Below are 17500 nucleotides of genomic sequence, written 5' to 3'. Positions count from 1 at the left end.
CTGCCTGGGAATGAAAGCCTGGCTGTGGCAGTGAGAGAAATGTAAGATCATTATATTATTAATAAATCACTGTATTCTATTCGCAGATAAATAAATGCTAAAACGAGCAAAAAAACATCAGCTAATAGAATACGGCGAGGAGTCAAAATATATGGCTTCATTTGATTTTTGTTTAAAAACAAAACAATACAGAGAAATATTCGTTGACATTGCAGATGATTTTTTTTTAATAGCTTAAAAGATCATTGTTTTTGCAGTATAACACTTTTTCTCTGTAACGTGTCCCGCCTGCCGTCAGCAGAAAAGCTGTCAAGGCATCAAATCGAGTCATGGCAAGAATGCGAGAAAAGCGGACGCCCGAGAAGGTGATAATTCTCCTCAGACTGCTCCTCTCCTCTCCTGCCCACATGTTTATTCACAGTTCTGTCTCCAGACTTTCTCCTTCTCTCTTCCTTCCAGTTGTGTTCCAATAGTTCAAGCTTTATTAGCAGTAAAGTTCAGAGCAGTTTGTGGTGGGATTTTGCAGATTATTGAGCAAAGCTCTGATTTTGGTTGTTTGCAGTAGTCTTGCACTCATGGGCCATGTGTTCGTAAACACACACACACACACACACACACACACACACACACCAGATACTAACAATGCATTTTATTGTTCTCATTCAGCAGCTTATAGGTCTTATCACTGATTTGCTCTCACAGGACTGAGCTCGTCTTACAGCTCGGTGTCTCAGCAGATCAGGTCTGTAATCCAGTGTCACTCGAGAGAGGGCTAATAGAGTGTCGGGGTGGGAGGGCTCAGTCAGCCAGGTGAAGTGTGTTCAGAGGAACTTATCAGTCTAGATCTCTCTCTCTCTCTCTCTCTCTCTCTCTCTCTCTCTCTCTCTCTCTCTCTCTCTCTCTCTCTCAGTGTGTGTTGTTCTAGTCCCAGCCTCCATCTGCTCTCCTCTTCATTGTTTAAAGCGCCGGTCCTTGCGCCGGCTTGGCCACACTCCCAGTCAGGGTTTCTGTGCACATTATATTAAATGAACATAAACGATTACAATAAGTAATAATAACTGGTCTTTTTCTGTTTACATTTGACTGTCAGTCTGTGTATAACTGTGTGTGATAGACTAGGTGTTCTAACGTTGAGTTCGTTCCTTTATAAACTAACTGGAAAAAGGGGCGTATTAAGGCCCCGAATATTGTTTTGAAAAGTTTTTTTTTCTTCCTGTAAATAATTGACAAATGAAGAATTTCTGTGCTTGTAAAGATGTTTTATTTGCCACTTGTAATAATGCTACAATATTATTGGTGGTTTAGAAAAATGACGATGATCATAATGATGATATACCCTTCTTGAATAAGGGTATTTGATGTCCACTATATTTTCATTGGAGGAAGGGCTGATGGGAACGGAATGGGAAGCAGAGATGCGAGAGAAGGGAAGACGCACAATCTGTTGCAAAACACATGAAATTAATTGAAAATGAAAACCTTATCTTACCCATACCCATACAGTTCCTGTATATAAGCAGAACAGCACTGACATGATTGTGAATATTACAGTAAATGTCACCGATATAACTGCACTTGCAGTATGTGAGATAAAGACATTTTCTGACATGGATGAAAGGGTTTACACACACACACACTCACACTCACAATGTTTCCCATATGCTGAACCATATGATGGTCACATCTCTAGGTTTGTGTCTTCATCACTGCTCATCTGAGTTACTTCCACCGAATAACAATCTCCCAAAGAAAACTCACCAATGACGACGATCCTCTTTTTTTTTTTCCGGCATTTAGTCAAAGCTATTCAGTTAGGAACGTGTCAGCGAAATGTGTCTACTTGCATTCTTCCGAGGAATTTTTCAAGGTTTAATTTCACCGATGATTTTTAATCCACATTTAATAGACATGCAGAAAAATTTTACCTCGACGATAAGACAGTTTTTTCTTGGATCGACAATCTGGAAATAAGGAGATGACTAAAAAAATAGTGGCAGAACTGACAAAATGTAAACTTGTACTGAAAGTGTTGCTGAAATGATTTAATAACACGATGAAGATTTGGAGTGATTTGGATTGTTCGGGTTGTCGTCTCTCTCCTTCTCTTGCGCTCTCTCTGAGTTCGTCCTAAAGCCACCTGCTTTCAGTGAAGAGGGCTGTGTGTGTCTCAGCACTCTGTGTACAATCTTCATGGATTTATTTCTGTATTTTTTTGCCAACTTTGTATAGTGTAAAAAAGTATAAATATATGAAAAATGAGTACTGTATAGATTTTAGCCGCCTGTCAAAGGCCCACAAGTATATATAATTGGTAGAGTTAATCAGTCAGCCGTGTAGAAGCATTCTAAAGGAATTTACCGAGATCACGCTTTCTGTAGATTCATGCAGTGCCACGTTTTCTTTTCTTTTTTCTTTCCTTTGATTGTTATTCTTTTTATGAATTACCATGTGGCATCTTAAAAGTCTGTGTTGTTTCCTGTTAATACTTTGTATGGGTTGTTTATTTGTTTGTTGTTTGTTTGTTGATGAACACAGCGAGGTTCAGGCGCCCAGGAGAGTGCACGGGAACGCAAAGAGAGGAAGTGCAGGAGTTTGTCTGAGTTTGTTTAACACGTTCGTTACGAAAAAATTAGTCCGACGGCTAGTCTGTGGTAGTGCTGTAGAAGCTTTCGTGTCTTTATTGAACCGTGTCTTAGATATTTAAATGTGGATAAAGTACGTTCCTAGCACAGGTTAGTCTTTCTCTTTTCTTCTTCTGTCTTCCTCTTTATTGAAATGAACCCATTTGATAAAGAATCCATAAATTACCATTAAAAATATATATAATACAGTGACCAAATGCTAACAGTGTCAGATACTTTTGTTACACTGTGTAAAAGAAAAAAAAAACACCTTCAGTCTGTGGTGGAAATGTTTGGATCTTGGCTTTATATTGGCATTACGCTTATGATGCTGTAAAGCCGGGCAATCTTTCCTTTCCCTGATCTGAAAAATCCTCCCACATCCCAGTGTCTGGCTATGTTTAGATGTGTGTAGATATAGAGCTGTCTACGTGAGCATGTATGTGTGTGTGTGTGTGTGTGTGTGTGTGTGTGTGTGTGCATCTTTTTCCAGAATGTCAGTTTAGTACTGGGTTGAAGATGCCGTCTGGACGCCTCAGTACTCTTATACCACTCCGTAACTCATTCAAGCATCTGATATCTTTAAACATTCCATGAAAACGATCGAACTGCTGTCTTACAGACTGAGAGGAAACTGTCGTAGAAATGAAAAATCGCAATCATGCCTTACGACTCAGACCAACTGCTCTGCCAGCGTTCATAACACTGAATAAATTTCCATGTTATTGTGTGTATGTGTGTGTGTGTTCAGGAGTGGGGTTAGAGATTGAGGTGTCTATAAGCTCCACCCAGATGAACAAAGGATAAGCGTTTCCTTTCTTTTTTTCTGCCTCTCCTGTTTTTTGGCCGAGCGGACTGTGATTTAATTGGTTGATATGTTTTTCTTTCTGCCCCTCACCCCTCTGTGTGTGTGGGTGTGTGGGGTGGGTGGAGCTATGGAGCTGAGCTCTTACTATGTTCTATGATAAAATAAATAAACAATAATTTGTACAACATTTGCGTGTTTGTTGAGGTGTTCTTTAGACTCATTCATCTGGAATGAAATTGAAAATGCTAAATTACTGGTTAAATACGCATGGATGGGTGGGAATAAGAACACTGTGCTCTCTTACACATGGTCCTACACACACACAGACCTGGTTAGAGTACAGCTTGCTGTTTGGGACAGAGCCTCAGTGTAATGAGGTGAGTTTGTGTAACATTTCTGTGTTAAAGTCAGTTTAGGTCACAAATCACAGTTTAGTGACCAATAACATGTCTACATGTCCTGCTCCGTCTCCAGAAAAATGTCTGAACACACACACACATCACCTCCAGTACAGCTGAACACACACACACACACACACACACACACACACACACACACACACACACACACACACACACACACTTCACTAAAAACACCTCAGTTTTTACTTGACATTGAAGCGAGTAAGATGTTCAGTGTGAATGTCAGAGACTTCACAGAACCTTTTATTTTAGCTCAAGTACTTATAAATATATTTTATACCAATCATATTTTAAGTTTATAAATATAAATATAACTAATTTACCTGGCTAGAGGACTTGAATATAAATATATAAATATTCAGTTCTAGTGGATTTGCTGTGAGAAAGAATAACAAGTTTTGCACATGTGCGTTGTACTAAAAATGTTGTAAATTTAAATGTGATGTAGATGTAGATAAGTGTGGGTCATGTCTTCTCGTAGCCATGATGTTATGCCAGTTTCAGACTACAGGGGAACTAATGCACACACATGACCCACAGCTGAACACACAAATATTAGTTCTATGTGTATTGTGGGGTACATGTGCATGTTTTAGACCATATCAGCATCAGCATCTGAGCAGAAATGGGCAAAGACAACTAAAACTGTGGTCCCCACAAGAATTTTGGTCTCCAGTCCATAAGTGTTCTAGTGTGCCATGGTCCCCACAATGTAGTTCAAACAAACAAGCAAACACACTACAGTATGTGTACAATCATGGTGTATCTACAAACAGCATTCATTCTTTAGCACTGATGGGCTGTACCATGCACCAAAATATTTTATGATGAGAATAATTTAAGGCACTTATCAATTTGAGAGAGAGTTTTGCAACCATTTGCAAACCAGTGTACCGATAATACTGTGTGGAGTAATGCATTTGAAGCAATTGGTCACACTCAGTCAGTATTAAGAGTGAGCATGTTGTTAATTCCAGCATGGCACATTCATTTGTTACAGCGTAGCAAATAGTTTGGATTTGTTAGCTACAAAGTATGCGTGTGTGTGTGTGTGTGTGTGTTAAAATGGAAAATGAAAGAGCAGCAGGTGCTGTACCTGTCTAGCTGAGAGCGGTCATAACCGCAGCATCGAGACAAAAGGTAACTTGGACAATGGAAATCAATGTTACAGCCATGCATGAAAACCAATGTCAGGGAAGAAAGCGAGTCTCTCTCTCTCACACACACACACACTCTGCCAGGTTCCTGCAGACAAGGACTGTGCTGTTGTCCTTTCCTGTGCCAAATCCACCCAGCGCGACAGGAGCCCCAGCTTACATCACATTACTCTATTAATAGACTCACATTGTACACACCTTTATTCCCCCTTCTGTCTCTATTTTCTCAATTTCCCCCTTTTCGAGTACATACTCCATCATTCTCCCACACTTGCATTACTGCTAATTATTTAAACTCCTCTCTTTAGAACTATGGGCCTGTTAGTGCAGGACTGGTGCCATGAAACATCTGTTCTTTTTTCCCATCAGCCAGAACTTTGTATCCTGCAACCTGCATCTTTTCGCGTTCAGTGCAGCTGAAAGGAAAAGAAGCAAATGTTCCCTGTTTAGACTTAATAGCATTGCAGTCCAGTGAAATGGCAAGAGAACTCTATAATTGTAAAAAACCTGAACAGATATGCACAATCTGGCAGGAGGCTTGTAGGACAGATGGAAAAGAGATATGATGAGGGAAAGGGTTAGATGAGAAGATGAGAAGAAAAGTGAAAATTGCAGAGAAGGAAAGTGGTTTGATTCAAGTAAAGAATAGAAAGATAATGCGAATAATACAGCTCCAGACGTACTAACAGTCTCTGAGAAGAATTTGACCAATTTAAGGATGCATGAATGTTATATATATTGTCATGATAAAATTATGAAAAATGACAGGTTGTTAGGGCTGTGATTTAAGCTAAAAGTCTGGAATAATTTTCTTTTGCCAAAAACAGGACACATGAGCAGACTGATCCAGGCAGCCAAGAGGACCAAGAAAGCCAAATCACAGTTGAATATTGAATTTAATTTGTAGAAACCACATCCACAGAACATGCTGTTTAAAAGATTAGCATTGGTTACTGTTAATGCTGTGAGCAGCCATGCTGATTTGACATCACATGAAGACTTATGGTGTTTTTCCTAATTGAGAAAACGGTTTGCTGCAGTGTTCGAGAGGTCGGAGATTAAAAAAAAAATTCATGCATACGGTATGCAGTATATATTGGAAAGGTTTTAGTCTGGACACTGTAACAAAGAGACTGACAGAAAAAAACATTCAACTGATGTTAACAGCAGTGGGGAGAAACAAAGATGGATAGTGTAAGAAAAGCAGACAGGAAAAAAGTAAAGGAGAAAGAGAGACTAGGGGATTATTAGATTTAACTGGCTGTGGGCAAAAAAAGACAACAGACACTGGATGATTGATGTGCTGTGACAGATGTGCACCCAAACTGAGGCTCACACACACACACACACATTGCCATTCCCCACAAAAGTTTGTTTTGAGCCCTGCAGTGTAAGAGAACTTGATGTCTTGAAGTTGTTTTGAATTATTTAGGGTGTTGGTTATTTAAAGCCCTACAGACCGTCACTCTGCCCTCCTGCCTTCCACCAGCATGTGGAAACTCTCCATGGCTTGCTCTCTTAATAAACATGCTTCTCTTAGGAATTGTAGTTCTTGTACTTGAAACCTTAAGTTTGTTTCCTCAAGAGACACACAGGGCTTTGTGAGGCAGATTTTTCTTATAAAAGAATTTTTCAGCAGTCAGTGGGCTTCATGGCTTCTGGACTGGCTGTGCTAGCTGCTGGGTTGAGTCATTTTTGATTTAAGGGAAAAAGATACAGCTAAAGAAGGGACAGCTACAGGGAGCATGCATAGAAACCAGGGTCACCTTCAATTAATGTCAGCTAAACCTCTATGGATATAAACATATTCTAATCAATGGATGTATAGGTTTCAATAATTGTGCACTACAATCACACACACACACTGCTTGTTCTCCATCTTTTGAATGTTTACGGTTTAAAATGTCAAAGAGAAATATCTACTGTTGAAGCAATGACAACAATCAGTGAGGATCCAGGTCTTACCAAGTGTGATATCATGGAAACAGGAGACACTGTAGGCTTCAGTAGTGGAGCCTGCACTAGTTATTCAAAAGGACAATCTGTCCAATTTACTAGAAGGGCTGATTCTTTGGTTTCATTTTTCCCACTTCTTCATAAGGGGAAAACTAATTTTGTCTGGAAAAACAATAAGTGAACACTTGCTGCAATACATTTGCTGTACAGTATAATTCACTCCTCGTGAAGTTTTCTTAAATATTGTCAAAGCGCTGGACCAAATTAAAAAACCTCGTGTGTGCCAGAAGACAATCATCTGATCCTTAGATCTATATATAATCTTATATTGAATGCTGACAGAAAATCATTGTTCTTTTCATCAAGCAAACCAGAATTTTCATTTTGGAATGAACACTAGACAAGCTGTAGATGATTTTGGAGAATGACGAGGGTTGAGGAAGTACATTTATTGTCTCTAATGCTTTATTGTCAATCACACTATCAAGGCCTCAGGGTGAGCCAGCATATAGATAATGCACATAAGTAGATAGCAAAAGGCTTTTAAGCAAGAATTCAAATGGAAGTGGATTCAATGAGTACGACTTCCACACCTTTTATACTCTCCATGATAAAATCTGCCATGAATAAGTATTTAGAGTGATGCCATAGAAGACCAATTCTGGGTATCCATTTTCTGAAAAACTTTTTGTTGATGTTGCCTCAGATGTTACCATCATCTGAAAGGATGGGTGTGAAAAATGATCTGGTTTATTGGAGCAACAACGATCTGATCGAAAGATTATTCAGGAATGAATAATGTACTACTTGAATGACTCCTGTTAGGATCTCATCATTGGAGGCTGCTCACTGCTGCTGAGGATGACTCCACATGGAGACTGGAGAAACATGGCACTGCTGTGGATGGTACCACGTAGATCAGTTTCTTTAACAAGACAGACTTCATGTTAAAATAAACAGAATATATTTGAATTAGATATTAAAGAAACTTTTTAATACTTTAGTAGTTTTTAAGCATATAGTACACAGCTTTTAAAGGGAAATTATTTATAATCACTGTCTCAATGTTTATAATGATTTATAATCCTACTCTCAGTGTTTCTAATGATATATAATCCCACTCTCAATGTTTAGAATGATTTATAATCCCAATCTCGAGTGTTTATTATGATATATAATCCCATTCTCAGTGTTTATAATTATTTATAATCCCCCTCTGTGTTCATAATGATTTGTAATCCCATTTTCAGTGTTAATATATAATCCTACTCTCAGTGTTTATCATTATTTATAACCCCACTCTCAGTTTTTATAACATTTATAATCCCACTCTGTGTTCATAATGATTTGTAATCCCACTCTCGGTGTTAATGACAATATATAATCACACTCTTGAGTGTTTCATTATTTATGATATATAATTCCACTCTCGTGTGTTTATTATGATATATAATCCCACTCTCAGTGTCTTTGGACCGGGGGAGGAAAACGGAGTACCCGGAGGAAACCCCCAAGGCACAGGGAGAACATGCAAACTCCACACACACAAGGCGGAGGCGGGAATCGAACCCCCAACCCTGGAGGTGTGAGGCGAACGTGCTAACCACTAAACCACTGTGCCCCCTCTCGCAGTATTTATAATTATTTATAATCCCACTCTGTGTTCATAATGATTTATAATCACACTCTCAGTGTATATTATGATATATAATCTCACTCTTGAGTGTTTATTATGATATATAATCCCACTTTCAGTGTTTATAATTATTTATAATCCCACTCTGTGTTCATAATGATTTGTAATCACACTCTCAGTGTTAATAATAATATATAATCACACTCTTGAGTGTTTCATTATGATATATAATCCCACTCTCGAGTTTTTATTATGATATATAATCCAACTCTCATGGTTTATAATTATTTATAATTATAAATAATTATAAATAATTATAAATAATTATAATTATTTATAATCACACTCTCAGTGTTTATAATGATTTATAATCACACTCTGGTGTCAGGTGAAGATGAGTTTCCTTTTGAGTCTGGTTTGTCTCATTGTGTCTTCCTCATATCTCTCAGGGAGTTACCATTATCTCTGGTATGCTGATTAGGAATAAGATTGATTGAACCCTGCTTTGTGACCATGTCCATTGTTAAAAGTGCTATACAAATAATATTCAGTTGAATTATTCAACTAACCACATTCTTCCTTCCTTCCTTCTTGTTTTTGTTGGCAGTGAATGTGAAGGTAAGTAAATCTAAGCTTTGCTGAAAGAGGTGTGTGTGCTCTTATGATGTTGTGCAACAGTTTAGATCAGTCACGTCACTGCGCTGCTTGAGTACCCTCACTAATGGCACGACCCACAAGGGCAGACAAGCCGAGCCAATGTGCACCGTTCAATATTTTGGAGCGTGGAGAGAGGTGGGACAATGATGGGTTACTCTGCAGGAGGCAGGAGGAGTTTTGTTCACTTAAGAAGAGCTGCTGACAATGAAGGTGAGGACAGATTGATGTGAGGCTAGAGGGTTGATGGCAGAAGCACAGCACGAGGCACTGTAATGATACCCTGGATTTTTTTGTGTTAAAATGTGTTAAAATCATAAGACAGCTTTTTTGTTTGTTTGTTTTGGACTGAAACAAAGACTTTGGATTAATAAAAATCAGGTGTTTACATACTGGTTGATCCATAGACTCATCATAGCTGTTTTACACGTCCATTTATTGATAATAACTTAAATTCAGTTGGTATGTTTAATGCTTAGAAGTGAATCCACTGCAGCTGATGAGGCTCTGACCCATAAACATTTCCAGAGGCTAGATATATTTTTCTGGTTTTGTGCTAGGCTTTTTTCTTAATAATGCAGCCATTTTCAGATACTGCTTGTTTCGTAGGCTTTTTGAAATCACCCGTGGGATTCAGGTTTTGTGGTTGGCTGGTCAGGAATATTGCACCCTTTATGTTCCTGACCTGGAAACCTCCTAAGGTGTTTTATTACTTTGTTGTGAACCATTGTTTACTAGGATGTGATGAATTCATTCTGCTGCTGCTATTTGCAGTCATTCTTCAAGCCATTATGCTTCACAGCTGAGAAGCATTTCTTTTCCTCTATACCTTCCTTATATGCCAAAGCTTTGTAAATGAGTATAGTTAAGCATTGTGATGTGTGTGATTGTGATCATGCTGAGAGACAGTCTTCTGGAATCAGTCTTCTGGAAGTGATTTCTGAGCTGTATTTTACATAACCTATAGATGTAAACAGCCACAGAAATAGACAATTGTCTTATTGCATTTGGATCCTAAAACTCTGTTTCATAACATTACATTGGAGGAGGAGGATGAATTTAGGACAAGCAGCACACGGTGGGATTTCAGTCTTCTGATGGAACAACACCGCCATCTTGTGGTAAAAAATGTAAACAACACGGTCACAGCGCAGTAAACACAAATATTCCCCTTAAATTACTGCACCAGCCTGCCTGACATGTATCTCCTATTTTGAATGATGTAAACTATATATAGCAGTCTGTTGTTAGCCTATAAGACATAATATCTGCTCTAAATACTGAATCCTGAACAGAAGTGAATCAAGCTTTGGTTGCTTTTTAATTCATCATCCAGAGTGGATATCTAGAAATATCTAGAAATTGAAATTTGTTAAAATAACACTTGTTTATATACAGTCACACCTGATAAAACACAAATGTTTTACATTTCAATGAGTTATTTATTAAGACACATGACCTCGTGACATCCTGTTTGAGTCCTGGTTTCCTTGGTAACAGGGAGGGTGCTCTCCCACGGCACGCGCAGGTTCACATTGCAACAGGTACATTTTTCCGTAATTTAATTGAAATGCTTGAAAAGTCATATTCTAAAACTTAAAAAAACTGATTTAAACATTACTACTGATGTATTAGAAAAATACTATTATTACTATATAGTTGTTACAGGGATGCCTGCTCTTAAATAATATGATAGATAATTAATAATAATTTACCTATATTTTACTGTACTGAAAATAATAGAGTGAAAAGTGAATTGTGTCTTACGTCATGATCCCTACTAAATGTGCATGCTTGAATTTACCACTTTGTAATAAATTTTTCTCATTTCCTGCCAAGACAAGTGGTTTGCATGAAATAACCCTGTGCAAATCTTTCATAGTTACACAAATGTTATAAAGCCAGAGGTGGATAAAGTACTGAGAAATAATACTTAAAAAATATAAATAGTGGGCACGGTGGCTTAGTGGTTAGCACGTCCGCCTCACACCTCCAGGGTTGGGGGTTCGATTCCCGCCTGCGCCTTGTGTTTGTGGAGTTTGCATGTTCTCCCCTTGCCTCGGGGGTTTCCTCCGGGTACTCCGGTTTTCTCCCCCGGTCCAAAGACATGCATGGTAGGTTGATTGGCATCTCTGGAAAATTGTCCGTAGTGTGTGAGTGAATGAGAGTGTGTGTGTGTGTGCCCTGCGATGGGTTGGCACTCCGTCCAGGGTGTATCCTGCCTTGATGTTTAATGCCGCCTGAGATAGGCACAGGCTCCCCGTGACCCGAGGTAGTTCGGATAAGCGGTAGAAAATGAATGAATAAATAAATGAATGAAAGAAAATATAAATAGTGTGGCATTAAAAGTAAAAACATATTTTTAACTGATGAAATTAACATCAAGTTTACATGAGACTAGTAACGTATTACTTGTGTTATATGTTAGACGATGATTTTTTTTTTACATAGCAACTACATTATTTTGCTGAAAACAATGATGATTACTACAGTTACCATTAGCTAAAATCAGTCCCTCTATTGTGTTAGCTACAGGATCGAATGCTAGTCTAACTATAGCAGTTATTGTACATTAGCTACAGTACACATATCTGAACATGCTATTTCAGATTTGTTCATGCCCAGCTCATGCGTTCTAGATGCCTCATTCACTAGGAGTCTTTGCTTACTCCAGATACTGAAACATTTTACTGAGGCAGGGCCTGTGACGCTCATCCTAAAGAGCCATGCTGCAGTTTAGGAGATTTTCTGTATACATACAGCTAGCTCACAAATAGCTGTAGTGCTAACTACATAGTGTAGCATGAGCTTAAGATGCTAAAATGGCTTATGACGATTGGACTCAATTCTTGAGATTTTGTGAATTGTATTGTTGTGGATTAAATTTTAGGGAATACAAAATAAATAAGGTTAGAGTACATATAAATCGACAAGTTAATACATAAGCCCAGTAAACAAGTACAACTACACAAGTAATGTCTAGCTTTGGCTAATAGTGTGTTTTGGTTCTGTGTCTAAGTGTATCGTGGTTTGTACTGTAGGTTTATTGGTTTTCCTTGAGAGATGGGTGGACCACTTGACACAGCCAAACCTTCTCTAAAAGGCAAAGCAGACAGATTTATGCTTAATTCCAGTCTCAATCTGCACTGCACCAGCTACCAACATGACTATGGTGAGCATAGATGAGAAGATGCCAGACTTTTTACACCTTGCACTTTACTCTCTTAGGCTCCATGACTTCTTGTTTCATTTCAAGCAGAGTAGTGGCACATTCATATTTCTGTTAATATCATTAGGATAATACATAAAGTACATGTGCAAGACAATTCAATATTTTTTAGTTTAGGATTAACGGATTGTTATAATTCTGTAGAACAAAATAAAATAATCAACAAGGTTTGTGTCTACATTTTCTGTTCTGTTTGATTCCTGCCTCTGCCCTGTGTGTATGGAGTTTACATGTTTTCCATGTGCTCCGAGAGTTTCCTCCAGGCTCTCCAGTTTCCTCTCCATGTGTTGTAGTTTGATTGGCATCTTTTAATTATCAGTAGTATATGAGTATGTTTGTGATTGTGAAGTCCTGTGCTGGACTGGCACCCTGTCCACTGTGTCCTCCTCTTGTACCCTAAGTCCACTGGGACAGACTCCTGGATAAGTGCTATAGAAAATGGTTGGAAGTTATGTTCCACTTATACATAATTAATGATTTATTCCTGCCAAAATATGACATTTATGAATTCCCTATTACAACTGGTACACCATGATTTTATTCGGTTTATATCTTCTTCTCTTTGTGTCAGGTAAAGAAGGCTTCAGTCCATGCTTAGGTCATCACTACGGGACAGGCTTCTCTGCCAATCTGAAGCCTGCTGTTTACTACTGCCCCAGCCTTGATCTGCTTGACAACCCCAACCTCGGGTCAGCAAACAATGCTGTGGTGGTCCTGCTAACCCTGTGTGTTCAGCTCTACCATATTTACCTATAGGTCTTTCTCTCTCTCTCTCTCTCTCTCTCTCTCTCTCTCTCTCTCTCTCTCTCTGTTTCACTCTTGGACAGTTTTCAGTCCCAAACTAAGCGACATTACCAGTCACTGACTGTACCCAGTGGAGCCGAGGATCTGCCCAGAACGAGAGACAAGAGCAGGGAGAGTGGATACCTGCGACTTCACACATACCCCAGACCTGTGAGAATCAAATCTCTGCTCTCTACCTAACCAATTTAAGCTCTGGTAACATGATTCATATTTACTTTATTTACAATTCTCTTTTTCATCTCTTATTCAGAAATTTGTATCACCGCAGACAGAGTATAAATGCAGTTATATTCATCAGAGACCCAAACTGTCAGGTAAAATTGAAACTTGTGTTCAACTATTAAGCAGAAAAATGAAGAACCTGGAGACTCAATTTGATCCTGAGTTCAGATTACAGTCTGTGAGGTGCTTTGCATGTCCTCATGCCAGTAGGTGGATTGGTGACTCTAAATTGGTCCTAGGTATGAATGATGTGTGTGCATGCATCCATGAAATAGCTGTATCACATGCCCAGTGTTCCTGGAATAGCTTCCGGGATCCATCAAACCTCAGGATAAAGTAGTCACTAAAAATGAACGAACAAATTAAATATTGTCATGATAGTAATATCCAAATATTTTCATGATTGTAATTGCGAAATGTTTGTGCTACAGTGTACAGTAAACATCAGATCGTGGGTGCTAAAGAGGAGAGTGGATTTACTGATGGCAACAACCTGCAGTACAATATACTTCTACCCCAAGACACCCCCAGGGTGACAATTCAGTTCATAATTTTTATTTTAGTGCTTTTCATTATAGGAGGTGTATTAGAAATGACAGTCAGTTATAGTCATGGCAGTATACCAGAGTGCTTTGCCGCCTGCTCAGTGTTGTTTGTGCTCCGCACTACAGCTTAATGGATTTTACAAACCACAACAACAGGATCGCTCATCACAGCAGTAGAATCACTCTATACTCATTTCAGATAGATGCAGATAATTAGCGGGAAAATATGAGATGATAATGGATTAGATACCAGATAAACTCTTAACAGGTTTCCTAGATCCATTACTGTATTTCTGCACCCTGGGTGAAGTTATGTGAGGTCTCCTGAGGCCTGAATCTTATGAGGTTCATCCCTGAATAATATCCTTAAAGCTGAATGGTAATTTCATAGACAGTCTGTAAAATTTAGATCAGATTTGTTATAAATATAACTCAACAAATCAACAAAACCTCAATGTTCAGTTACACTTAGAATGCATGGTATTTCAAGGTACAGTATACAGTTATTCTGTATTCATGTTACCCTTCACCTAACTGTTTCTGATTGTCAGGGAGAACCTCGGCTGACGCAGAGCAGCGTAATGAAAATGGACTTCCGCCCTATGGTTTGCCTTCAGGTCTCTCCCTTTCTCTCTCTCTCTCTCTCTCTCTGTTCCCCATCCATCATACAGTAGCATACACCTGTAATAATGTATACTAGTTGTGAGTTATAATACATTACATAGCATGCACAGATTTGTGTGTGTGTTTGTGTATCAGGGCAATGAAGTGTTACCCAAACTGGTCACTCATGCTCCTCGAGAGACTGCATTCACCAGAGATGCTAAAGAACCACCATCATGCCATGTGAGAGCAGCACTCACTTACACTCACTTATACTCTCCTGCACTCACCTACAATTACCTAAACTCACTTACACTCATCTGCACTTAGATACAGTGCCTTGCAAAAGTATTCATTCTCACTGACATGTTACAATCACAAAGAAAAATGTATTTTATTGGGATTTTATGAAATAGACCGAAAGAAAGTGGCGCATAATTGTGAAGTGGACTGAAAATGATAAATGGTGTCCAAATTTTATTTACAAATAAATATCTGAAAAGTGTGGTGTGCATTTGTATCAATAAGCCCCCTTTACTCTGATATCCCTAACTAAAATCCAGTGAAACCAACTGCCTTCAGAAGTCACCAAATTAAAGTAAATAAAGTTCACCTGTGTGAAGGTGTAGGTTATAAGTTAGGTTATAAATTAATATCCCAAGCCTTGAACATCTCTTGGAGCACTGTACAATCCATCATCCAGAAATAAAAAGAATATGGCACAACTGCAAGCCTACCGAGACATGGCCATCCACCTAAACTGACAGGTCGTGCATGGAGAGCATTAATCAGAGAAGCAGCCAAGAGGCCCATGGTAACTCTGGAGTAGCTGCAGAGATCCACAGCTCAGGTGGGAGAATCTGTCCACAGGACAACCATTAGTCGTGCACTCTACAAATCTGGTCTTTATGGAAGAGTGGCAAGAAGAAAGCCATTGTTGAAAGAAAGCCATAAGAAATCCCGTTTGCAGTTTGCGACAAGCCATTGGGGGGGGGGGGGGGTGGACAGCAAGCATGTGGAAGAAGGTGGTCTGGTCAGATGAGACCTAAATTGAATTTTTGTCCAAAATTCAAAATGTTGTGTGGTGGAAACCTAACACTGCACATCACCCTAAACACACCATCCCGACCGTGAAACATGGTGGTGGCAGCATCATGTTGTGGGGATGCTTTTCTTCAGCAGGGACAGGGAAGCTGGTCAGAGTTGATAGGAAGACTGATTGAGCTTGAGCTATTTTGCAAAGAAAAAATATGGGCAAAAATTTCACTCTCTAGATGTGCAAAGCTGGAAGAGACATACCCCTAAAGACTTGCAGCTGTAATTGCAGCAAAAGGTGGCTCTACAAAGTATTGACTCCGTGGGGATGAATACAAATGAACACCACACTTTTCAGATATTTATTAGTAAAAAAAAACTTTGACACCATTTATCATTTTCCTTCCACTTCACAATTATGTGCCAATTTGTGTTGGTCTGTCACATAAAATCCTACTAAAATTTGTTTGTGGTTGTAACGTGTCAAAATGTGAAAAACTTCAGTGGGTATGAATACTTTTGCAACCTTCAATCACATACAATCACCTACACTCACCTACAGTCACCTACACTTACCTACAATCACACACATCACCTAAACTCACCTACAATCACCTCACCTCATCTCATCTCATCTCATCTCATCTCATCTCACTGTTTTTCCTCTAAGTCCTCATTTACTCCATCAAGGGGTCAGTAACATATAGTGGTGTTTTCTGTCCTCAGGATTCTCAAACCATGTGTCCTCGTGACCACAGACAGAAGAGACTGCTGTTTTCTGAGAGAACTACTGGACAGAAGGTTTGAATGCCATTGTCATGAAACCTGCTTACTCTCTCTGCCAACAGAATCAAGTGACCATCTTTATAGGTCAAGATGGCTTCCAGACATTTCAAAGAGCAATTCTATTCTATTATTCTAAGGCCATTCGCTTTGAATTACTACCTCTAGACATTAGACGTAAGATGATCCACACTGTTATCATACTCTAGATGAAGTGTGTGAATGTTTATAAGGTTGTTGTTTCTGACACAATGACATACTTGTATTCCTTTCTCAGATTATGATGCTGCAATATCATGAATTTATAGATTTCATCATTCTCTGATATTCTTTAAAAAAAATTAGCTTTCCTTTTGTTACACTTACTGTCCGTGCAAAAATGTTGGCACCCCTGGTCCAATCATGTGTTGTTTCTCTTTTAAATGTTATAAGGAAGTTATTGAATGAAATATTAAATATTTATACAAACTCTGTAAATATTGCTATAAAGTGGAACACTTAAAGCAAATATACTGAAATATACTATATCTCTGCAGATTTTAATGCACAATTCATATTTACTTATTAAATTACAGTAAATCCACCTCTCAGCTTTCAAACAGAGATTTGTTGAATTCCTTCATTAATTTTATTCCATACAGATCACGTCTGGCTTAATCTACACTGCATTGCATGATTAACATCCTCTATAACCTTCAAGTCTGGGGCTTACTAAAGCCGTCATTTGAAGAAATTCCTCAAGTAGTTTATAGCTGATGTATAGTCGGGGTTAAAAATATTTAAATAAATCAATTGTATGATAGATAGATAGATAGATAGATAGATAGATAGATAGATAGATAGATAGATAGATAGATAGATAGATAGATAGATAGATAGATAGATAGATAGATAGATAGATAGATAGATAGATAGATAGATAGATAGATAGATATTTGGATGCTTACAAATTATTGCTATTTTAGTTGTAGACCACAGAATACTGGAGGAGTATTTACATGCAAAACAGCTAAACTCTATAGGAA

The 17500-nt window shown here is 38.5% G+C and overlaps 1 protein-coding gene across 2 annotated transcripts in view; it reads left to right on the top strand.

The window, feature by feature from the left end:
• Positions 1-10696: 10696 nt before the first annotated feature.
• The window catches only part of ppp1r32 (protein phosphatase 1, regulatory subunit 32), an 8421-nt gene continuing 1617 nt past the window's right edge, over positions 10697-17500 (top strand). For both annotated transcript variants that reach the window (XM_047820088.1, XM_027173327.2), the window contains exons 1-9: positions 10697-10798; positions 12296-12426; positions 13055-13172; positions 13311-13437; positions 13538-13601; positions 13941-14041; positions 14606-14671; positions 14814-14900; positions 16419-16493. In XM_047820088.1, coding sequence (XP_047676044.1) covers positions 12318-12426; positions 13055-13172; positions 13311-13437; positions 13538-13601; positions 13941-14041; positions 14606-14671; positions 14814-14900; positions 16419-16493 — 747 coding nt within the window. In that variant the 5' untranslated portion in view covers positions 10697-10798; positions 12296-12317. The remainder of the gene's footprint in view (positions 10799-12295; positions 12427-13054; positions 13173-13310; positions 13438-13537; positions 13602-13940; positions 14042-14605; positions 14672-14813; positions 14901-16418; positions 16494-17500) is intronic.

This window comes from Tachysurus fulvidraco, chromosome 10 (assembly GCF_022655615.1).
Source record: "Tachysurus fulvidraco isolate hzauxx_2018 chromosome 10, HZAU_PFXX_2.0, whole genome shotgun sequence".
Classification (NCBI taxonomy): Eukaryota; Metazoa; Chordata; class Actinopteri; order Siluriformes; family Bagridae; genus Tachysurus; species Tachysurus fulvidraco.
This window is presented reverse-complemented; position numbering and strand designations above follow the sequence as displayed.